The sequence below is a fragment of the Myotis myotis genome, unplaced genomic scaffold (assembly GCF_014108235.1).
Source record: "Myotis myotis isolate mMyoMyo1 unplaced genomic scaffold, mMyoMyo1.p scaffold_m19_p_2, whole genome shotgun sequence".
In the NCBI taxonomy this organism is placed as follows: Eukaryota; Metazoa; Chordata; class Mammalia; order Chiroptera; family Vespertilionidae; genus Myotis; species Myotis myotis.
In genome coordinates this window covers 27,493,910-27,517,619 of record NW_023416324.1, presented here as the reverse complement: position 1 = coordinate 27,517,619, position 23,710 = coordinate 27,493,910, and the positions used below count along the sequence as shown (strand labels likewise).

Sequence of the window (23,710 nt, the reverse complement as noted above, 5' to 3'; positions counted from 1 at the left end):
CGAAGTTTCAATCACACTGTACATGCGCGCCTGCACGTGGTATTTTGTGGCAGAGCCACACTCAAGGGGCCAAAGAGCCGCATGTGGCTCGTGAGCCGCGGTTTGCCGACCACTGGGCTATGTCATCTAGGTTTATGTAAGTGCACTCTGTGGTGTTCACACAATGACAAAAGCACCTAATGATGCATTTCTCAGAAGGTAGCCCCTCTGTTTAGTGGTGCCTGGCTGTATTTTACTAAATTATTTAAAAGAGCTGACATAATATTGTTTTCTGGTTGTGTAGTCTTATTCAACATAGTGATGATCTATTGCTATTCTTTCCTTCAGTAGGTGCCTGAAAATAAAACATCTTTCCTGTATAGCCTAGAAGAGCCACATGCTTTTGTGGGGGAAAAAAATATAGTTGGTGACCTGAGTTCACTACCTAGAACATAATATCTTTACAGGAGAATAGCATCTCCCAACAATCAAGAAAAATATATTTTCAACCTCATACTATAATTTCACAGATGTACTCTTTATTGGGCATGATTGAAAATTTTCTCTTTTCCTTTCATGCATAAGAATACATCTATGACGAATAGAATTCCATATTCAAAAAAATGAGTGTGGGTGTCTTTTTGCATTTAAATGAACACTATTCATGAGTGTGAGATACCATAACTGTGCATGAGGCGCCTAACCAGCCTTGGGCGGAGGTGCTGCCAGGGATGCGGAGCAGGGGGAGTAACTCCAAGTCAGAAGCAGTGCCTCTCCTAGCGGGGGCCAAGTCACCACGTTATGACGTGCTCAGGTTGCCTCCAGGTGTCTGGCTGTCCCCAAGGGCAAGGGGCCAAGGATTAGTTGCTGTTTATTACAAATTGGGCATCAATAATGGCAATAAGCATGTCAACCTTGTAAGGGGAAGTCCATTTTATCTATAAGTCCATTGAGCAAACCAGGATGACTAGAGAATGAGCCTAACGCCCAGAACAGGTCATCCTGTCCATCAGATCATGGAGAGTCTCCTGCATTTTGAGGATCCATAAGGTGAATAAATATTCGCATAGTCTGGACCCATTTCAAGAAGGTCTTGCCCTGGCCTGTGTTGCTAAGTGGTTAGAGCATCGCCGCCCCCCCCCCAAGGGTCTTGGGTTCGATTCCCGGTCAAGGGCATGTACCTGAGTTGCAGGTTCATTCCTGGCCCCAATTGGGGCTCATGTGGGAAGCAACCAATGATGTCTCTCTGTCTCTCTCCTTCTGTTTCTCTTCCTTTCTCTAAAATTAATGAAAAGATATCCTCAACTGAGGATTAAAAAACAAACAAACAAACAAACAAATACAAAAAGGAAAGGAAAGATGGAGAGTTAGAGAGCCCTTTGGGAAATTTTTCTGTATTGCGCCTGGATCCCATAAAACTGCCATATAACTATTTATCCTTCTCATGGGAAGCATATGGGATTAACAGACTGTGACAATGGTCTTTTATTTTTCCATAATATTTTAACTTCTATCTGTTAAAAGGCTTTTGAGACCAAAGAAAGCAACTTAAAGAAAGTAATTTATGCCAAACCGGTTTGGCTCAGTGGATAGAGCATCGGCCTGCGGACTGAAAGGTTCCAGGTTCGATTCCGGTCAAGGGCATGTACCTTGGTTGCGGGCACATCCCCAGTAGGAGGTGTGCGGGAGGCAGCTGGTCGATGTTTCTCTCTCATTGATGTTTCTAACTCTCTATCCCTCTCCCTTCCTCTCTGTAAAAAATCAATAAAATATATTAAAAAAAAAAAAAAAAAAAAAAAAAAAAAAAAAGAAAGTAATTTATATTATACAATTTTTATTTGATCTAATACTTGATCCTTCTCTTTTGAGTTCAATGGCTTCACATGAGGAGACATGAGTGAGGGTATTCATACCTTTTTATTATGAAAAATTTCAAACCTGCAGACAGTAGAGAGTACTACAATGAGCCTCCATGCACCTATCACCCAGCTTCAACAATTACTACCATTCTGTTGCGTTTATTTATACTCTATCTTCCCCACCACCCTTTGTTCCTTCTTTCTTTCTTTATATATTTTTATTGATATCAGAGAGGAAGGGAGAGAGAGAGATAGAAACATCAATGATGAGAGAGAATCTTTGATTGGCTGCCTCTTGCACGCCCACTGGGGATGGAGCCCGAAACCACAACCGGGGCATGGGCCTTGATTGGGAATCAAACCATGACCTCCTGGTTCATAGGTTGATGTTCAACCACTGAGCCATACCAGCTGGGCTCCCTTTTTTCTTTTGCTGGAGTATTTTAAAACATTCCAAGACATATTTTTTACTTGTAAATTCTTCAGTAAAAATATCCATCACATGTAGACTAATATTATAATCATAATATAACCACAATTTCATGATCATACCCAGAAAAAAATGATAATAATTCCTTAATATTATCTAATAATCAGTTCATGTTCAGTTTTTCCCAATTGTCTCAAAGTATCTTTTTATAGTTGGTCTATTTAAGTCAGGATCTAAACAGGATCTACATGTTGCATTTGGTTGGTAGGTTTCTTAAGTTTCTATCTCTCTCCCTTCAAAGTTAAATATAGTTTTTTCTTTGGAGATAATTTATATTTTTTCTAGCTCCTAAAATAGGCACCATGTTTCTAACCAGAAGGAAAAAGCCTATCCAAAGAACTACATATTAGATATTCAGACATTTATTCAATGTACTGGTCTAAAGAAAGCCAATATATTGAATAAATTAACTTGAATAAATTAGCAGTGCACATTTGGAACAGAATTGTAGCTTTTAGTCAGAAACATGGACCAAAGGCAAAAATCTGCCAAGATTAAGGTTTGTTCTTTTTAAAATTTATACAGCATAATGTATTTTTTTCTCCAACTTCACTTAGTGTTCATCCCGACATTAAAATGCATTGCAAAGCTAGCACAGAGCTTCCTAAATTAAAAAAAGAAGATGGCATAAAAAGTTCCCTTTGTTTCCTTAAACCTATTATTAGTATTTTATGTTTGCCTTCATTCTGCTAAGAGATTCTGCAACAATCATATGACTTGAAGGCAGAAGCTTGGCCACAAAGCACCACCTCTGTCCAGTGATGGCCCTTGTCAGGAATGACTTTCTGCCTCTGTTGGAGTCAACTTGAGTGTCAGCCGTTTCCAAGTGTTTAGAAACCTGGGGAATTCCCTGGGAAATTCAAAACTGCCCACTTCCACTCCCACCTCATGAGAGCAAGGAGAAACTGACGAGAGGCGGGCACTCCGGATTGGTAGGCGGCAGTTTAGGAGGTGAGGGAACTGACACAGGAGCTTGCCCTGGGCAGCTGAAGGCAGCTAGATCTCTACCACACGCTAGGACAGGGGCGGGCAACCTTTTTGTGAGTGCGTGCCAAAGCCAGCAAAATCTCTGACTCAAAATTCTTCTGCGTGCCAACCCTAAATTTTTGAGAACATGTTACGCCTACTTGATATCTCTTAAGGTGTACGTATGTGAAGAACCTTGAAGAAACAATAAAATTCATTCGAGCAACAAAAACACAGTATATGATGATGAAAAATACATTTATTTTTTAATGTATACATGTACATGATAGTCCGACAGAAAACTTTATGACTCCGTTTGATATTATCAGGGGACTTTTGCTGCTGCATCACAGATGACAGAGATTTTACATCCGGTTTATATTTCGTGACCTTCAGAGATATGCACGAGCTACTACTTTCATCCGTCAGGCCACTCCTATTACGAGAATTAACAAAATTCATCACTGAGAACAAAGATTCACAAGCGTGGATGAAACCAAAACACTGGTCGGATCTAGGAAGGCAGAGAGAGTTATGGCAGAGGCATAGAAATTGCTCTTCCCCTCTCTCGTCAATCCATGTCTATGGTCTTTAGGATAACTTGTTATGTAAAATTATTTATTTATCTAAGATGCACCTACACTGAATTTATCAGAAAAATAAAAAAGTCGATATTAAGAAAACAATTGTAAATGGAAGATTATAAGAGAGGGTTTCACGTGCCAGCAAAAGTTACTGGCGAGCCATGTTTGGCACGTGTGCCAGGGGTTGCCCACCCCTGCGCTAGGATCTTAGAAGTTCATACAGAGTCCTTCATAGGGTGCCGTCAGGAATCCAGTCCATATTGTGTTTCTCACCTTCGTTGTGGAAATAATTGAAAAGTATATGCATTTAAACATTTTTCCAAGTGGAAAGACTTTATAATGACCAATTTCCAGCATTGTAGTCAGAGAGCACTGCTTGTGTTGTTTGTATTTGATTGCAGTTTTTCTTTAGGGCCTCAGATATCCATTTTTATGAACATTCCATGTGTACTGCCAAAGGAGTTCTATTCTGTAATATTGTGCTTCAGAATTTGATACATATTTGTAACTTACCATTGATTATGTTGTCTGGGTCACTGCTACTCAAAGTGGCCAGTTTGCTAAGGACACTATTTAGTTCAGCTGATTTTTGTTTGTTTGTTTTTTTGGTAGCAAGTCTTTCTCAATGAAGGGCGTGGTACGTTGATTTACATTCAGAGTGAGCTTCTTCTCGCATTGCGTCTGGTAACCACAGTGCACGCACTGGCATCAGCCTGTAAACACATTTCAGCGGCACTGGATGAGGTTTCCTATCCTTATTCATTTTTGTCCACTTGCTTTGCCTTGGAATGAGAGTAGTGTGTGAAGCTTCTCTCTTGTTAATATGTTTGGTTTCTTTTTCTTACATCTGCATTTAGTTTTTACCTTATGGAAGTTGGTTGCTGTATTATTGACAGATATTTCCATTGCTATTTTAACCATTAGCATTATTAAAAAGTCCTCCTTTCTCTTTTTAGTGCTTCTTTAACAAATTTTTTTTAATTGATTTCAGAGAGGAAGGAAGAGGGAGAGAGAGATAGAAACATCAATGAGAGAGAATCATTGATCAGCTGCCTCCTGCAGGCCCCCTACTGGGAATCGAGCCCGCACCTGGGCATGTGCACAGCCCAAACCAGCTAGTGCTCGTTTTAAATGCTTCTTGATCAAAATTCTCCCTTGACAGATATCAACGTCATGACCCTTGAGCTCTCCGTTTACATTTTGCCTTGTATTTATTTTACATTTTGCCTTGTATTTATTTGCCCATCCTTTTGTTTTTTAGCGTTTTTTTAGGTGTGTCTTATATGTACCATATGGTTAAACTTTGCTTTGCTCGACACTTTGAAAATACTTTAAAAACATGTTTTTGTTTATTTTAGAGAGAGAGAAAGGGAGAGTGATAGAAACATCAATGAGAGAGAAACATCAATCAGCTGTCTCCTGCACGCCCCCTACTGGGGATCGAGCCTACAACTCAGGCATGTGCGATGCTCAACCACCGAGCCACACCAGCTAGGCTTGAAAATACTTTTGTTTAATATGTGAGCTAGCCTCATTTACATTATTGATAAACACCAACTTTTTTCAATTATAAAATGATTTAACAGAGGATATGTGTTTTATTGATTTTAGAGAGTGAGGAAGGGAGAGAGAGAGACAGACAGACAGACATTGACTGGTTGCCTCCCGCATCCACCCTGATCAGGGATCAACCTGCAACCTGGGTATGTGCCCTGACCGGGAATGAAACCCACAGCCTTTTGATGTACACAGACAACTTTCCAACTAACTGAGCCACACTGTCCAGGGCTTCTTCTCTCTCTCTTACTCTCTGGATCTTTTAAAAAAATATTCCTCTTGGAATTTAGGGAGTTTTATATTTTGTTTTGTTGCCTTTATAATAATACTAGAGGCCCAGTGCACAAATTTGTGCATAGGTGGGGTCCCTTGGTCTGGCCGGTGACTGGGGCCGATGGGGGACGATAGGGGCCTGCTGGCCGGGGAGGAACCTCGGGAGGGCTCCAGGGCATGTCTGGCCCTCTCACCCAGTCCCTATTGTCCAGGCCCCAGCAGCAAGCTAACCTACCAGTTAGAGTGTCTGCTCCCTGGTGGTCAGTGTGCATCATAGTTACTGGTCAAGTAGTCGACCAAATGGTCGGACACTTAGCATATTACACTTTTATTATATAGGATAGTCGCAAATTACTATGTTCTATCTATTTAGCTACCTCTTTTTTAAAAAGATGATATTCCAACTTTTCCTTCTGACTGATAGAATAATGTTAATGATCGAAAAGCCCAAACCTGCTTTTCCCTTTCCTTCTACAGGTGTTGGTGCCAAAAGTACTCCCTAAACAGAGACCAGAGTGTCTGTGTTTCACAGCTTGCTCTTCAAGGTCTTTAGCTGGCCTTGGCCGGTGGCCCAGTTGGTTGGAGCATCATCCTGTACACCAAAATGTCGTGGGTTCCATCCCAGATTTGGGCATGTATGGGAGACAACTGATTGATGTTTCTCTCACATCGATGCCTCTGCCCGAGGAAACTCGAGGCTCGAGAAGAGAGCGCGAGTACTGAGAGATAGAGAGAGCGGTCCGATCGCTACGATGCGCTCTGAGAGGCTTGAGCAGAGAGCTCTCGATGCATCTATTTCGCTCTCTCGCCTCTCGACCATTTATATCATCTCTTCAGTTCTCTTGCTATCCGTCTCCTCCTGCTCCATCTCTATATCTTCTCCCTCTCTTCTCTATTCATGCTCCTCTCTCTCCTCTTTCTCTCTCTCTCTTCTCTCTCTCTCTCCTCTCTCTCTCTCTCTCTCCATCTCTCTCCTCTCTCTCTCTCTCTCTCTCTCTCTCTCTCTCTCTCTCTCTCTCCCCCTTCTGCTGTCTCTGGAATCACTTTTTTTTTTAAAGCATATCCTTGGGTGAGGATTAAAAAAAATATCGCCTGGCCTGTGTTGCACAACAGTTAGAGTGTTGGCCTGCGCATGGGAGGTCTTAGGTTCAATTCCTGGTCAAGGGTGAGTACCTGGATTGTAGGTTCGATCCCTATCCTCAGTTAGGGCGTGTGTGGGAGGCAACCAATCAATGGGTCTCTCACTTTCTATCCCTCCTCCCCCTTCCACTCTCTCTGTAAAAAAAAAAGAAAAATCAAATAAATAATCATCCTCACTCCTCAAGTGAGGATTAAAAAAAAAAAAATCTTTCCTTCAAGCAGAGGACAGAGCAGTATGAAGAGTGTTTGGCCATGGCTTTGATACAGAAAAAGGAAATTAAGATGCTTTTGATAAGCTTCTGTATGTGGGTGAGATTTCAATTTCCATCCTATTGTGTAATATAAAATCAAAGTAGTCTTGTTTACAGAGGTGGCCATTCCCCTCCATATTTTGGCAGGCTCTGGAATGGAGTCTGCTGTATGCTGTTACTCCCATTTTCACATCCTCTATTTCATTTTTACACAAAACAGTTTTGAGGGAAAGCAATACTCCCTGCCTTGTTCCTGACTTTAATGGCAGTGCATTTAATATTTAGACATTTATTATGATGTTCGCTCTTAGTTTCTCAGGAAAAGAAAACAAACCAACTCTTTATCATACTCAGGAAATGTCCTTTGTCTCTTGTTTTACTTAAAGTTTTTACTAAAAATGGTTCTTGAATTTTCTCAGCTCTTATATAATTTATGGTTTTTAATTTGACTTGATCAATGTGATTAATTAGGTTGATGGATTTCCTAATTTTGAACTATCCTTATGGGCCCCAAATAAATTCTGTTTTTAGGTTTATTCTTAGGTGGTTAATAGTTTTTGTTGCTATTGTGAATGGAGTCTTATTTTCTATTACCTTTTCTAATTGGTTATTGCTGGTATATAGGAAAGCTATTGATTTTTGTATGTTGACCTTATATGTGGCCATTCTGCTGAACTCTCTTATTAGTTCTAATGGTTTGTCAATTGATTTTCTTATGTTTTCCTGTGTAAACAATAGTGTCATCTGCAAATAATCACAATTTGCCTCTTATTTTCTAAAGCTTATACCTCTTATTGCTTTCCTTCTCATCTTGAATTAGAACATCTGATGCCATTTGGAATAGTAGTAATGATAAAAGCCATTTTTGTCTTGTTTCTGACTTCGATTGGAATGTGTCTATTGTTTCACCATTAAGTATGACTTTGCTGGAGGTTTTTATCATTGTTTTAATAAAAACAAACAATATGGCCTGACTGGGGTGGCTCAGTGGTTGAGCATCGACCTAGGAACCAGGAGATCACTGTTCGGTTCCCAGTCAGGGCACATACTCAGGTTTCGGGCTTGCTCCCCAGTAGGGGGCATGCAGGAGACAGCTGATCAATGATTCTCATCATTGATGTTTCCATCTCTCTCCCTCTCCCTTCCTCTCTGAAATAAATAAAAATACACTTTAAAAAACAATATGTAAAATTAAGACTGTTCTTTTCCTGCTTTGGTAGGGGAGTTTTTTTCTTTTATATCATTAAAGGTATTGAATTTAAGGTAATATTTTCATTTTTAATATGTTAATATAATAAGTTAAATTTATAACTATTCTAACACTAAACCATCTTAGCAATGCTGGAATAAATCCTCTTTGACTTGATGAAGTATTCTTTTAATAAACTGTTGAATTTAATTTGTTAACATTTTATTTAGGATTTGTGCTTTGTTTTTCAGACATGAAATTATGTATATATTTTTTCTCTTACTGCTCTTGTCTGTCTGTGGTTTCAGGACTTGCTGGTCAGTAAAATGTGTTGGGTGATTAATTTTTTTATACTTACAGGCTAATGAAAAATTATTACTAACCCTATTAAAGAAAATCCAACATCTGAATTGAAAAGTATGGTAACTATATTTACTCATTAAATACTATTAAACTTTCTAAAACAAGTTGAAACTTCCACCATGCATGTTCAATTTCAGAACAATGGATTCAAGACCAAGCATACATGTTATATGCATCAAGTCTAGATTACAAATGATCTTAGTCATCATCATATCATCATTGTCATCTTTATGTTTCATTTGAATGCAGTTCATGATTCATTGGAGGTATTTTGTGATACTATGTTAATGATAATAAGAATGTTTTGGGGTCTTATTCATGATGGATTAATTAGAACATTCTGAACTGCGGATGTTGCAGGAATTGATGCTTTTACAGCTGGGGACTGAAGTGGGCATCTGTATTGAGAACTTTTGCCCTATGAGGGACATTGGAGTCCTTAGTTGAATCAGACATGGCTTGTGGTGTCAATGGGCCTAGAGTGGTCTTGGTCTGCTAGTAACTGAACCAACACTTAACCATGGAACTGCTATTCTTCCCGCAGAAGTAGAAAGAAAAAAATCAATTGACAAACTATTAGAACTAATACGATTTTGTAAAGACTTCAGTCTTGCCAAAACCGGTTTGGCTCAGTGGATAGAGCGTCGGCCTGCGGACTGAAGGGTCCCAGGTTCGATTCTGGTCAAGGGCATGTACCTGGGTTGCGGGCACATCCCCAGTGGGAGATGTGCAGGAGGCAGCTGATCGATGCTTCTCTCTCATCGATGTTTCTAACTCTCTATCTCTCTCCCTTCCTCTCTGTAAAAAATCAATAAAAAATATATATTAAAAAAAAAAAAGACTTCAGTCTATAGTTTAGAGCAGTCGAGCAATATCTATCAAATGGCAATCTAGGCCTTGACTAGGGCTTTATCAATGGCAAAGAGGTTTGATTCTTTTGCCTTGCTAAATCAAATTTAAAAAATTTTTTGGGGGGGAGGAGAGTTTAAAAGCTGGTCAGTGCAACACTGGGTTGCCAATAGAACATCACCTGCATCAAGAGTAGCTTTCTTAGCGTGGCTTGAATAAATTTTTGCATCGTTTAGAATTGGAAGGCGAACTCCGATATCTGATTTATAGCTCTTGCCTCGTAGTCTGCAATCCTCATATCCTCTAGGATTTGTGTTGTCATCTGGGCATCTTTCACATGCTCTTGGGAGAATCCATCTTGCCAGACTCCATGATTTCCGGTGATCAGGCTTCTTGAGCTAAATCACCCACGTGAATGTATTTCAGTTCTGGTCTTCATGCAAATTCTTTGCCCAGCACAGCTTTTCCATCCCCTGGTGTACCTTTCCTATCTCACCCTTCAGCCCCACCCTGTTATGCCCCCTGATCTGTGAGCTGGATGCTCCAGCCTTTCCCTAGTTTCTCAAGTACCTTTTATAGGGTGAGAAGTGTGCATTACGGAGGGCAGAGGGGACTTGCAAACTGCAATGAAGAGGAGTGTCTCTCTGAACAGAGTCAAAAGGAAAAAAGAATTTCAAGCTCAAAACCCTAAAATTTTGGCTCAAGGTAAGTCCCAAATCATTGACTTTTTATGTCTATGCTAAAAATAATTAATCTTTTGCAGCCATGGGGCTGATTATAACTGAAAATCAAATCCAAAGTGTGAAACTGAGATACTGCAGTACAGTATCAGTTACGTTCACAGCCTTGCCAGATCTCATGTGCATGTTGGAGCGGTGACCAGAAAGGAAAGCATTTGGATGACTCAGGACTCGGAGGTTACAAAATCCTACCCCTTGGCCCTCCCTTGCCTGCAGAAGTGGCCCTTCTTCCTCTGCGGAGGCTAATGAGTGACTTCTGACAACCCTTGTCAGCAGGAGGACATAGCGACAGAGAACTGGGAAAGCCTCTGTTACCACCTGTTGGTAAATCAAGAATGTGCCAAGATCAAAGCATCTTAGGTTCAATGAAATAAGGTAAACCCCATGAAATACACCTCGGTGATGTTTCTGGAGATCTGGTGTCCAAGGGAGTGTTACAGTGTACCCTCCCAAGTACAAGTTGCTTCACCTTCCACCTACCTATCACATGAAAGAGACGGAATACCACATTTCATTGATTCACTTAAAAATAATTAATTGAGCCTGGCCAGTGTGACTCAGTGACTGAGCATCGACCTATGAACCAGGAGGTCACGGTTCAATTCCTAGTCAGGGCACATGCCCGTGTTGTAAGCTGGATCCCCAGTGTGGGGCATGCAGGAGGCAGTCAATTGGTGATTCTCTCTCATCACTGACGTTTCTATCTCTCTCTCTCCCTCTCCATTCCTCTCTCTGAAATAAGTAAAAACATATTACAAAATAATAATTTATTGAGGCAAAATTCACACAAAAAAATTAACCATTTTAAAGTGAACAATTTGATGCCCTAATCGGTTTGGCTCAGTGGATAGAGCGTCAGCCTGCGGACTGAAAGGTCCCAGGTTCGATTCCAGTCAAGGGCATGTACCTTGGTTGCGTGCACATCCCCAGTAGGGGGTGTGCAGGAGGCAGCTGGTCGATGTTTCTCTCTCATAGATGTTTCTAACTCTCTATCCCTCTCCCTTCCTCTCTGTAAAAAAATCAATAAAATATATATTTAAAAAAAAAATAAAGTGAACAATTTGGTGGCATTTAGTACATTCATAATGTTGCCCCAAGACACACACACATTTTAACATCTCTGAAATGGGAAGCCATCTAATAATCAATAGTATATTATGGTTTAATTGATAGAGTTTTAAAACATTCTTCATAGTGGAATATACATGAAGATATACCTTTCAGTTGATTAGATTAGTTAAAATATGGTGGTCTTCTTGGATTGTCTATTTCATCCATATCCTTGTCACCATACATATCACAACTATTTTAAAGTTTCACCTATCTGATAGACAAAAATGGTATCTAATGATAGTTCTCAATTTTTCATTTCTTTGAATTATCTGTTTTGTTTATATGCTCAATGTTTCTATTCCTCCACTAAATATAAGTCCCACCAGGAGATATTTGTTTGTCATTCACCCACAGCATCCTCAGAGCCTAGAACTAGGCCTGACAATCCATACATTTATGTACCATGATCACTGTCTTCACAAAAATGAGTCTAGTAGGGAAATATATATTAAACAGATAATTACACAATGAATTAACTATAAGTAGAGTCAACTGTTTGAGGCAGAGGTGCAGGCCCCTCTACCCTGCTCTGTCCGCTTCCAGCTCCAAGGACCATTCCCTCACCCTGTGGGCAATTTCTGCTGTAAGACCTGGTTTCTCCCTGGAAACTGTTTAGAGTTCAGAAGATTCACCCAGAAATCAGGCCTCAGGAACAAGGCAAGGTTTGTGCCTCCAGGCTCAGTTCTCCAAAGTCTGGGGGTCTGGGTAGGCTTGTGGATGCAGCTGCTGTGTCCTATATCCGCCAAGCCAGAACAGGCTACAGTGACAGCCAACCTGTGTGGGCTGTCTGCTCCTCAGCCCCTGCTTGGGTCCTTTAGCAAGCTTTGGCTGGAGCCTGCCTCCTGAATGCCCTTACAAGCCCCTCTTCCTCCCCAGTTCTCAATGCCCACTGTATATCCTTGTTTGCAGGCTGACTTGCAGAAGCTGAAGTTGGGAGCTGCTTCTGTCATCCCTTCTACTCTTCTTCCGGACATCCTGTTCCAGAAGTTTCTCTCCAGGGCGATCAGTAAGTTTCTTCCCTTTTTTAAAAAATTTATTTATTTATTTTTTAATTAAATCTTTATTGTTCAGATTATTACATTTGTTCCTCTTTTTTTCCCCCCCATAACTCCCCTCCTCCCAGTTCCCGCCCCACCCTCCGCCCTCACTCCCCACCCACTGTCCTCATCCATAGGTGCACAATTTTTGTCCAGTCTCTTCCTGAATCTCCCACACCCCTTTCCCCCCAAGAATAGTCAGTCCATTCCCTTTCTATGTCCCTGATTCTATTATAATCAACAGTTCATTCTGTTCATCAGATTATTTATTCACTTGATTCTTAGATTCACTTGTTGATAGATGCATATTTGTTGTTCATAATTTGTATCTTTACCTTTTTCTTCCTCTTCCTCTTCTTAAAGGATACCTTTCAGCATTTCATATAATCCTGGTTTGGTGGTGATGAACTCCTTTAGCTTTTCCTTATCTGTGAAGCTCTTTATCTGACCTTCAATTCTGAATGATAGCTTTGCTGGATAAAGTAATCTTGGTTGTAGGTTCTTGGTATTCATCACTTGGAATATTTCCTGCCACTCCCTTCTGGCCTGCAAAGTTTCTGTTGAGAAATCAGCTGACAGTCGTATGGGTATTCCCATGTAGGTAACTGAGTTTCTTTCTCTTGCTGTTTTTAAGATTCTCTCTTTATCTTTTGCTCTTGGCATTTTAATTATGATGTGTCTTGGTGTGGTCCTCTTTGGATTCCTTTTGTTTGGGGTTCTCCGCGCTTCTTGGACCTGTAAGTCCATTTCTTTCACCAGGTGGGGGAAGTTTTCTGTCATTATTTCTTCAAATAGGTTTTCAATATCTTGCTCTCTCTCATCTTCTGGCACCCCTATAATTCTGATGTTGGTACGCTTGAAGCTGTCCCAGAGGCTCCTTACACTATCCTCGCATTTTTGGATTCTTTTTTCATTTTGCTTTTCCGGTTGGGTGTTTTTTGCTTCCTCGCATTTCAAATCATTGACTTGATTCTTGCGCTCCTCTGGTCTGCTGTTGGGAGTCTGTATAATATTCGTTATTTCAGTCCGTGTATGCTTAATTTCTAGTTGGTTCCCCAATATAAGATCGAGGGTCTCATTAGTTTTCTTGTAGATCTCATTAAGTTTATCGGCGGCTTCTAAACAGTTCTTGAGAGACCTTAAAAGTGTGGTTCTGAACTCTATATCTTCCATTGACAATTTTGTCCTGTTTCTTTGTCTCCGCATTTTGTTATGCTTCCTTGGTGCACCCCCTAGTGGTCTTTGTTCGAAGTCTTATAGTTAAATCTTGATTGTTGTAGCTAATTCCAGGGAGGGTTTGACCTCCAGGCCAAGTGGCTATGAGAATCAGCTGTGTCAGCAGTGAGAGAACTTCTGTCCTCTAGGGAGGTGCTAATCTAGCCTTTGCCTGAGGCTATCCGGCAAATGCCTGTGTGCAGGGCTTGGGCGGGGCGGGTCGCACAGGATCAACAGGGTGGGCCGGAGAGAGCAGTTATGGCGGCTCTCAGTCCTGTCCCCAGGGGCTCTGCCTCTCTGAGTCCCAGCACCCGCTGCAAAGCTCAGAGAGAAAGCTGCACTCGCTCTGACCGAAGCCAGACAGTCCCGCTTCTCCCGTTTGAGTCTGGGTCCCTAAAGACTCGCCCGGATCTGGAGCTCAGAGACTGCGACTCCCTCCCGATTGAAAACGCCAACCGCGCCCTCCGCCGCCAGCCCGCTCCGCGCACTCCGCACCTCAGAATTTGACTTCAGCACTGCGCCTCCTCTGAGTGTCCGTATGCGTTTCTCTTTCCTCCTAGTTGTAGGACTTCCACTCAGCCGGCGTTCCTGTGGTTCTGGGTGATGTCCGTTCCGTTTTTTGGTTTCACTTTTGAAGTAGTTGTTCAAGGCAGCAAACTCCGGCGTTAACCTATGCCGCCATCTTGGTTCTCTCCAAGTTTCTTCCCTTGAGAGAGATTTCTTTCAGCCGCTCCCTGCTAGGGGCCGTGTTCTTGGTCCTCTTTGTAATCCACACGAATACAGTTAGTTCCTGGACTGGTGAAGTTTCAGGAAGCTGGGTTCCAGGAGAGCCCCACGAGGCCCCCACCCACAGACACCTCCATCAAATGCGTGCAGGTGAGGGGCCAGACCTCACTCCATCGTGGCAGCCCCGCCTTGTCTGGTTTCTCTCTTCCTCTCCAGTGGCTTAGCAAAGTGCCTGGTACATACTCAGCGCGTAATGAACAGGGGACATTAACACCAGTAACTCAAGTAATAATAATAAAAAGTAATTAAATGTGCTAGGCGCGGTGTTAATGTTTTACATGGATTAGCTGTACTTCATTTAAGCAGGTACCATTACAATTTCCACTTTACAAATGAAGAAATGGGTTCAGAGAAATTAAGCGATTTCCAAGGTCACAAAGTTCTGGGAACTCTTTTCATTGCCCCAAATGCAGCGGAAATGCAACGCAGAGAGAGAATGCCAGAAAGCAAGTAGTGCAGAAACGCCGGCGGGCCGGGAAGCCAAGGGCCGGGCACGCTCCCTGCGTACAGCAGCTTTCCCACGGCGCTGCCTAAGGGCTCCTTTTCAACGAAGCACAGACCGGAAGTGTTCCTGCCGGGCGCGTATCTGCTGCGCACGACCGGAAGTTTCTGTCCGCGGCTTTGCAGAGATCGATCGGAGAGCGGTGGCGGCGGCTGCTGGGCTTTACAGGTGCGGAGGCGCTGGGGCTTAGGAGGCAGATGGGGCCGTTAGGGAGACCCTAGCGGCGGGACACAGGCGGAATCCCGACCTGACCCGGGCCACCCCGCCCCACCTGGGCAGAAGTGGTTCTGCCCGCGGATCTGAGCCTGCTCCCTCCTCAGGCGCTGACCCTTGACCTCGGGGCGCTCCCCCCATTGCAGGCGCGATGGCTACTGGCGCGGATGTGCGGGACATTCTAGAACTCGGGGGTCCGGAGGGGGATGCAGCCTCCGGGACCATCAGCAAGAAGGACATTATCAACCCGGACAAGGTAGCAGGGGCGCCCGAGCGTTGGGTAGCGGCAGTGAAGTGGGGAGGGGTGGCAGCGGAAGAGATGGGCGAGGGGATGGGGTGCTACACTTTAGTGAGATGGGAGGTAAATGTGTGCCTTAACGGGACAGGGACTATGTGCTGCCTCGATGAGATGGGGCGGAGGGGGTGGGGCACCTGTGGGAAATGGGGACTTAGGGGTGCGACACTTGGAAGAGATGAGAGGACCAAGCGAGTGTGCCATTCTGAGGGGTGGTGGGCAAGTATCTTTACTCCGACAGGTTGGACTCTACCCAGTGAGGTGAGGCCGGGGAGGGGGTGCCCTTGTTAGTGGGTGTCTGTGCCTCCATTCTCTGTCATACTATGATGTGTGTCATTGTAGCTGCGGGTTTGTGCAGGGATTGAGCTGGGATAAAGAATTCTCAGGAAAGGGAGTCTAGGTGGGGAGGCGTGCAGCTCCTGTGGGTTCCCTTCTCAGAAAAAGTCCAAGAAGTCCTCCGAGACGCTGACTTTCAAGAGGCCGGAGGGCATGCACCGGGAGGTCTACGCACTGCTGTACTCCGACAAGAAGCAAGTATCAGAGCCCCAAGCCCCAGGCCCTGGTCTCCGACCCACTGCATGTCCCTGACGTTTAGCTCTCCGCCAGTTCTCCCGGGTCTCTGCCCCGGCCAGGGCGCTGCTCACTCAGAGGCGGCGGGAGGAGCTCAGATCTCTCTCCAGGACCTGACTTCCCAGGTAGACCAAGGGCTCTCTCCACTCCTCAGACGCTAACCTCTCACCTCCCTACACCTTGCTGTCAGGGATGCACCCCCACTGCTGCCCAGTGACACTGGTCAAGGCTACCGCACAGTGAAGGCCAAGCTGGGCTCCAAGAAGGTACGGCCCTGGAAGTGGATGCCATTCACCAACCCAGCCCGCAAGGATGGAGCGATGTTCTTCCACTGGCGACGAGCAGCTGAGGAGGGCAAAGACTACCCCTTCGCCAGGTTCAATAAGGTGAGCCACCACCATTTGGACGTAGGCCACAGCTGTCCACACACTGAGCCACTTGTGTGGGCTCTAGAGCCTTTGTTTCAACAGTGGTTACCCACTCGGTCCTGAGGCAAATACCTGCGGGGTGGGACTCTCTGGGTCTTGTTTGCCATGGGATCTTGTCCTTCCCTGGGCCTGTGCTGATTTTTGGTGGCTTCACTTGACCCTTCAAATGTGCTCTTCCTTAGAGCTGTGTCCTAGGTATTCTATTCTTCTCACTCTATACTTTTCCCTGTTTGTGTCTCATTTGCCCTGTGGCTTCAGTTACCCTCTGTATGCCACTGACCCCAACTGAACGTCTCCAGTCCAAATCATCATTACCTACATATCCCATCTTTTACTTAACATCTCTCCCTGAAGGTCCCACAGTGCTTCAGTTCAAGTAAGTGCTCTCTTCCCTACCCCCAAACCTGTTCCCCATATCAGTGAATGGTACCACTACCCATGCAATTGCCCAAACCAGAAACTTGGGAATCATTCTTGACTTAGTTTCTCCCTTAGCTCTCACATTATTTTAAATCAACAACAGGACAAAGAAGGTAAGGGAAGACAGATCAGAAACATATAAGCAAAGAAATGGGATTCTTTCAGATAAGAGTCATGAACAAAATGAAATAGGCTATTAATAGGATATGAAATGAGATAGGGTGAACTTGTAAGTGTAGGGATGATCTTATTAGATAGGGTGGCCACAGCAGGCCTCTCTGAGAAGGTGGCATTTGAGCTAGAACTGAGTGATATTCATTGAGTCCTACTGATTCTGTTTCCATAAGACATGACGTCTTGCTGTTTTTAATTCCCTACGTCAGCACCCTAGTCCAACCTGAATTACCTCTGGCTTAGATTCTTAAGGCTCAGATGGAGCAGAGCCTTACCCAGACTCAGCCAGCCAGAGAGAGGCAGGGCTGGGCAAGGGTTTTCTAGGCCTCTGCTTAAGCCACTGTACAATATGACCTTGCATTCCCTGCAGCCTGGAGCAGCCGAGGCTCTGAGCCTGAAAGCATGAGGGGCTTAAACCCAGGCCTCCCAAGTCCTGACTTCTTTCCCCTCAGCCTGATATATCCCACTGCTCTGGATACTTCCCCATGGTGGCTTCTCAGGCACAGCACATCCAGGTGTGACCCATCATTCTCCCCTGTGCCCCAAACCTGGTTTTTTCTATCTTCCCGCCATCTTGCCCCACCCCAGGTCCAGAGGAGGGAGAGGCTGAAGATGTAAGATCGAGAAGGGACAATCAGAAGTGAGGCATTGAGGCAATGGGAGGAAAGGTTGGATGAGACAATTCGAAGTGAAGACAAAAGAATGTTCATGTTGCATTTAATAAATACCACTCCATGCCAAGCCAGGCCCTAGGCACTGGGGACACAAAAATGAATCAGACACAATGTCTACCCTCCAGAAACTGTACGTGTTGTTAGGGAGGGGTTGGGAGAGGAATAGGCAATCATGATTTGGTAGGATGCATGCTATAGTCGAAGCTTCATGGAAGCTTCCTGAAGTTAGAGCTTGAGTTGAGTCTTGAAAGATGTCACCAGATGATATTAAGAAAGTAGTGCAGTGATTTTTTTCAGGCAGAGAGGATAGCATGAGGAAAAGGTACAAATTTAAAAGCAGTCACACCCTAGCCAGTTTGGCTCAGTGGATAGAGCATCAGCCTGTGGACCAAAGGTCCCAGGTTGCAGACTCCTCCCCAACCCGGCCCTGGTTGGGGCTCAGGCAGGAGGCAGCCAGTGAATGTGTTTCTCTCACATCGATGTTTCTGTCCTTCCCTCTCTCTTCCACTCTCCCTAAAAAATCAATGGAAAAATATCCTTGGGTGAGGATTAACAAACAACAAAAAGCAGTCACAGGTATGGCGTGCTGTGGGCATTTCCATGTAGATGAAGCCTAAAGCCCAAGGTAGAACATGGTGGGAGATGAAGGGCCAGGTCAGGCAGCCAGGCCCGGGAGTTTGGGCTTTGCCCTGATGTCTTTGGGTAGCCAGACAAATTTTAAATTTCAGTTTTAGAAAGATCATGATGACCACAGGTGGTGAATGAAGTCAGAGATAAGTGAACAAATGATCTTCCCGCCAATACTGCTGAGTCCTGGAGTCCTGCTTATTAGTCCATGGCTCCCTGCTGCCCTCTTGCTCAAGCCGGAAACACAGGAGTCACCAGCGACAGCACTTCCCTCCCCCCTGCACATCCAGTTGCCAAGTCCTCTGGTTTTTAAAGCCTCAAGCCTGTGCCCTTTTCTGTACCTTCCACTTGTGCTGATTTAGTTCAGGCCTCACTTCTTACCTGCATGCATTCTAAAACCTGCCAGCTAGTCTCCCAGGCTCTCATTTCACCCCGTCTGTCCTCACTGCTGCCAGGGTGCTCTTTGCAAAAGAGAATCATGACCATTTCACTCTTTTCTTTAAAACTGACCTGTTGGCTCCAGTCACCCTCAGGGCACACGAGGCCTGCAGCAGCTGGTCTATGCTGACTCTTCATGCCTTTCCCTGTGTCGCCCTTTACTTGTGTCCCTAACTGCCGAGCTCGCACACATGAGGCTGTTTCTCGCTCATCACTGTATTTATGTTGCTCCCTCTGCCTCGGATTTTCTCCACCATCTTCCCTCACCAGTTCACTTCTGCTTGACCTTAAGACTGAACCAGGCCTCATTTACCTCCACCCTGACCAACCCTGTTCCCAGGCTGGATCAGGTGTCACTCATTACACCCCAGGCATACCTTTGTCATTAGACGACTGTGTTGTTTCTTCAGCTGGACTGCCATCCCTGTTCCCAGCAGAGGTCTAGCAGGCCCATGATGAATGTTTGTTGAATGAATGAATGGCTCCCTCACTTGACTGTGAGCTCCTTGAGAGCAGGACTGGCTACACAGTTCCTGAGTACTTTATTAAAATACATGGCATTGAAATGCACAGGAGGGACACTTAACCAAACCTGGGAAACCAGAGACTTCCCAGAGGCGACAAGAAGTTATCTAGGAAGAAGGAATGGGGAAATGTGAAGATAGTTCAGGCAAGAACAACGAAAGCGGAGGGAGACATCACTGCTAGTCATTTGGTTGGAACTTAAGGTCCAGGAGGGACAATGGGTGCAGAGAGGGCTCTTTCACCCCTGGGTTCACTGATTGATTCAGTAAATATTCATTGATATCTGCAGAGTGCCTGGCCCTGGGCTGAACCCAAAAGGTAGGAAATGAACCAGACAACCCTTACTCTCGAGTTTAGGGTACTTTTGGACTAGTGGCAGCCTTTGAGGGGCTTAAAAATGGATGGCTGGGTGGCCTGCTCAGATATATATTCTAGAATGCTTCTCAAGTTATCCATGGTAAAGGGTATTTAAAAAAAGATTAGAGAAAATACAAGTCCGCGTTTCCTTCTGTCAGGTTCAGCAGTGTGTGATTACTGTAAAATTGTTACAGAGGTTTCTAAGTGCCTACTCTGCTTTCTTACCATACACCAGGGATAACAGTGTGCAGACAGCACTGGCCTGTAGGCTGTCCTCTGAGAAGCACTGTTCAGAGATCCATCTTGGCTGCAGATGGAGAATTGCTTAGGGGAGGGCTGAATGGAGGCAGAGATCATGGGAGGGCTGTTTCTCTGATCCAGGAAAGTGGTAGTGGTGATCTCGACTGGGATGTCGCAGTGGATAGAATTTCCAGAGGATAGAGAACGCAGAGGCAGGCTGCCCGGGCCTCTGATCAAGCAGTTTCTTCCCTCACTGTGTGCGCGGAGGGTGTGGGGGTGAGGGGGGGTCAAGGGTAAAGGTAGGAATTAAGATGCCTCCCCGGTTTCTGGCTTGGGCACCTGGGTTGAGTGATGGGACTGTGACTGACATCTGGACTGGAGGAGATGTAAGTTTGAGGGAGGGTGATGTGCTCAGTACTGAACGTACTAAGTTTTTATTTTTTTTAATTGAGGTGTAATTGACAAATAACATTGTTAGTTTAAGGCGTACAACATGATGATTCAATATTTGTATATACTGCAAAATGATCACCACAATGAGTCTTGTTAATATCGGTCACTTGAACATATTAAGTTGTATGTGGAACCTCCACAGAATTTCAAGAGGCAGCTGGAATTAAGTGTCTTGAGAGCAGGTTCAGAGCCCTGTGGTTTTTGATAGAGAAACTTCCCTGGTCCAACCTGGCATTGACTCTTTCATGGGGTCTCTGACTGGCAGACTCAGCTGGTGGTGGTGCTGCTTGTCCCTGAGGGAGGTCTAGGGGACCGGCCTGGGCTGGGGTGCATATGTTGGAAGGTAGGATTCAGGTGCCTTTTCTATAGAGCTGTGACCTTAGCCAGCTCGGGGGAACTGCAAGTCTCACTGCCACCACTGGATGGCAGGCGTGCTTCAGACAAGTGTCCATGGACGAGAGGAGTCGGCCTTTTCCCAGTATTTAGCCATCTGCCCCCCTCCATGTTTGACCTTTGGACTCCACAGAAGTGCTTACCTGTGGGCCTGTCACCTTAACCACGGGGGCAGGAGCATGTGTGCGGTTACTGGGGCTGTGGAGCCGAGGGCGTGGTGAAGCGGCTCCTGGTGTGAACGCAGAGGCAGGCTGCCCCGGCCTCTGATCAAGCAGTTCCTTCCCTCACTCTGGGAGCACCGTCTCCAGGCTGCCTGTGCAAGGCCCGGGCAGAGGATTTGCTTTTGTCTAGCCCAGGGATTGGCAATAAACAAGAGGGGCTGTGGTCAAAGCAGACTGGAGCCCACTGGACATGACACCGCTCTGCCCCTCTGTGCCAGTAGACGGTGCAGGTGCCCGTGTACTCAGAGCAGGAGTACCAGCTCTATCTTCATGACGACGCCTGGACTAAAGCAGAAACTGACCACCTCTTCGATCTCAGCCGCCGCTTTGATCTTCGTTTTGTAGTTATCCATGACCGGTATGACCACCAGCAGTTCAAGGTGAGCTGGTGTTCATTGGCATGTGTGCCTAACCCCAGGCCTAGCAGGCCCACTGCTCTCAGGCCAGCCCTTGCACATGCCTCTGAGTGTCCCCCCGCCCAGCCCATCCCCCATGTCTTTATTCTCAGAAGCGTTCTGTGGAGGACTTGAAGGAAAGATACTACCACATCTGTGCTAAGCTTGCCAATGTGCGGGCTGTGCCAGGCACAGACCTTAAGATACCAGTATTTGATGCTGGGCATGAGCGACGGCGGAAGGAACAGCTGGAGCGCCTCTATAACCGGACCCCAGAGCAGGTTAGCCCTGAGCCCCCAAACTCTCCTCCATGCCTCCAAATCCATTGCTTCCATCCTCAATACCCTCAATTCTCTTCCCCAAGTCCCCCTACCTCCCACTGGTTGGTACCTGTGTGCGCCCCCACCCCAGTCCTACCCCTCACTAGCCACCCTCCCTGCTCTGATAGTCCTTCACCTCCCTCATGATCTCTTCTCAGATTCCCCCCCAGAGCCCAGCACCCCTTCATCTCCGTCTACCCTCCCTCCCCCATGGACCTGCACGTGCCTTAGCGTCTCTCACCTTCCCAGGTGGCAGAGGAGGAGTACTTGCTACAGGAGTTGCGCAAGATCGAGGCCCGGAAGAAGGAGCGGGAGAAGCGCAGTCAGGACCTGCAGAAGCTGATAACGGCGGCCGACACCACTGCAGAGCAACGGCGCACTGAACGCAAGGCCCCCAAGAAGAAGCTACCCCAGAAAAAGGAGGCCGAGAAGCCGGTGTGGAGACTAAATCAGCCCAGCTCAGGGTGGAGGGGTCGCCTGGCACAGGGGATCCTGTGGGAGGCTCCGAGAGCACCTAGAGCCGGCAGGTGCTGGGACTAACACTAGGTCCACTCCCCGTGACACTTCCTAACTCCTCCTCCCCCAGGCTGTTCCTGAGACTGCAGGCATCAAGTTTCCAGACTTCAAGTCTGCAGGTGTCACGCTGAGGAGCCAGCGGGTATGTGTGTCACTTCCTTCAATGTGTTTGGACCCTGGGCTGGAGCAGGAGGAGAGGGTGTGCCATGTGCTGCAGGTAGAGGGGGCCTCGGGGATGTGGCCAGGCTGAGGTCATAGCTTCCACTTGCTGGCTATTTCCTTTTCTGACCCAGAGCTGCCTCCAGGGGTTAACTTCTCTTCCACCCCCCCACTGCCGTTAGTCCCCTTCATTCTAAGGTGCTTGTGGGGGAGAGGGCTGAGCTGCTGGGTCATTGCAGATGAAGCTGCCAAGCTCTGTGGGGCAGAAGAAGATCAAGGCCTTGGAACAGATGCTGTTGGAGCTGGGTGTGGGTGAGTGTGGAGGCTGGGCCCCTCAGGATGGACCCTCCCGAGGCCGTGGATAAAGGCAGGGGGAGGGCGGTTCCTGTTGCCAGCCTTCCCGCACACCCTGGCTCTGCCCTGTGCCTTCCACCCACCACCTGCAGAACTGAGCCCCACACCCACGGAGGAGTTGGTGCACATGTTCAATGAGCTGCGGAGTGACCTGGTGCTGCTCTACGAGCTCAAGCAGGCCTGTGCCAACTGCGAGTATGAGCTGCAGATGCTGCGGCACCGTCACGAGGCACTGGCCCGGGCTGGCGTGCTGGGGGCCCCTGCCACACCAGCATCAGGCCCGGCCCCGGCCTCTGCTGAGTCAGCGGTACCTGAATCTGGTCTCACCCCTGACCTCACCAAGGACACCATCATTGATGTGGTGGGTGCACCTCTCACGCCCAATTCGGTAAGAGCCTGGACAAGCTGGAAGAGTATGAACTGGCCCTGCATATGAGCATGCTCACGTGTGCACAGGCTTGCTCCCTCTAGTGCCTGCAATGGGAATTGTCACTCTGAGGGGTGGAGACTCAGGGCGGGTGTGGGTGGGTGGCCAGTGTGAGACACAGGCACCAAGCCTGAATCAGGCCTCAGGGGCTGGCCATAGATCTCATCATCATCTATGTATCCTCAGAGGAAGCGACGGGAATCGGCCTCCAGCTCCTCTTCTGTGAAGAAAGCCAAGAAGCCATGAGGGACCACACCGGCTGTGGATGCTGCTGCTGTGTAAATAGAGCTGCTGAGTGGACTGGGCTGCTTCCGTTTCTTTCCCACCATTTCTGCCGCTCCTGGCTGGGAGGGTGGGCAGGAGGGAGTTGTCACACTTACTTTATGGGTGGCATTGGGGCCTACTGGCATGGAGGCCCTTAGCAGCCCTCTACCCATTAAGCACTGCCCATGTTGCCCAAACACCTGTGCCTAGGAACACCTGGGTTCTACATTCAAGGTGGCTCACATGCAGCCATGGCCTCAGATACCAGCAGCTTCAAGCAGCCTCATGCTCTCAGTGGCTGTGGTCCTGTGCATATTCATTGGGGGGGCTCAGAGATACGTCAGTGACAACTAG

General features: G+C 46.1%; 1 protein-coding gene and 1 pseudogene across 2 annotated transcripts; one reads left to right on the top strand and one right to left on the bottom strand.

Moving 5' to 3' along the window:
- Window positions 1–8,837: 8,837 nt before the first annotated feature.
- Window positions 8,838–9,872, bottom strand: LOC118676979 (annotated as a pseudogene).
- Window positions 9,873–14,907: 5,035 nt separating this feature from the next.
- DMAP1 (DNA methyltransferase 1 associated protein 1) lies at window positions 14,908–23,686 on the top strand. Of its 2 annotated transcripts, none has more exons than XM_036348190.1 (11): window positions 14,908–15,061; window positions 15,214–15,362; window positions 15,840–15,931; window positions 16,162–16,357; window positions 21,143–21,301; window positions 21,430–21,597; window positions 21,886–22,071; window positions 22,223–22,294; window positions 22,551–22,623; window positions 22,758–23,053; window positions 23,279–23,686. In XM_036348190.1, exons 2-11 carry the CDS (start codon window positions 15,258–15,260, stop codon window positions 23,336–23,338), a joined length of 1,407 nt encoding a protein of 468 aa, XP_036204083.1. In that variant the 5' UTR covers window positions 14,908–15,061; window positions 15,214–15,257; the 3' UTR covers window positions 23,339–23,686. The 2 variants fall into 2 exon arrangements, with proteins under 2 accessions (XP_036204083.1, XP_036204084.1); XM_036348191.1 differs by having other exon boundaries at window positions 14,973–15,061; window positions 15,253–15,362.
- The last annotated feature ends 24 nt before the right edge of the window (window positions 23,687–23,710 follow it).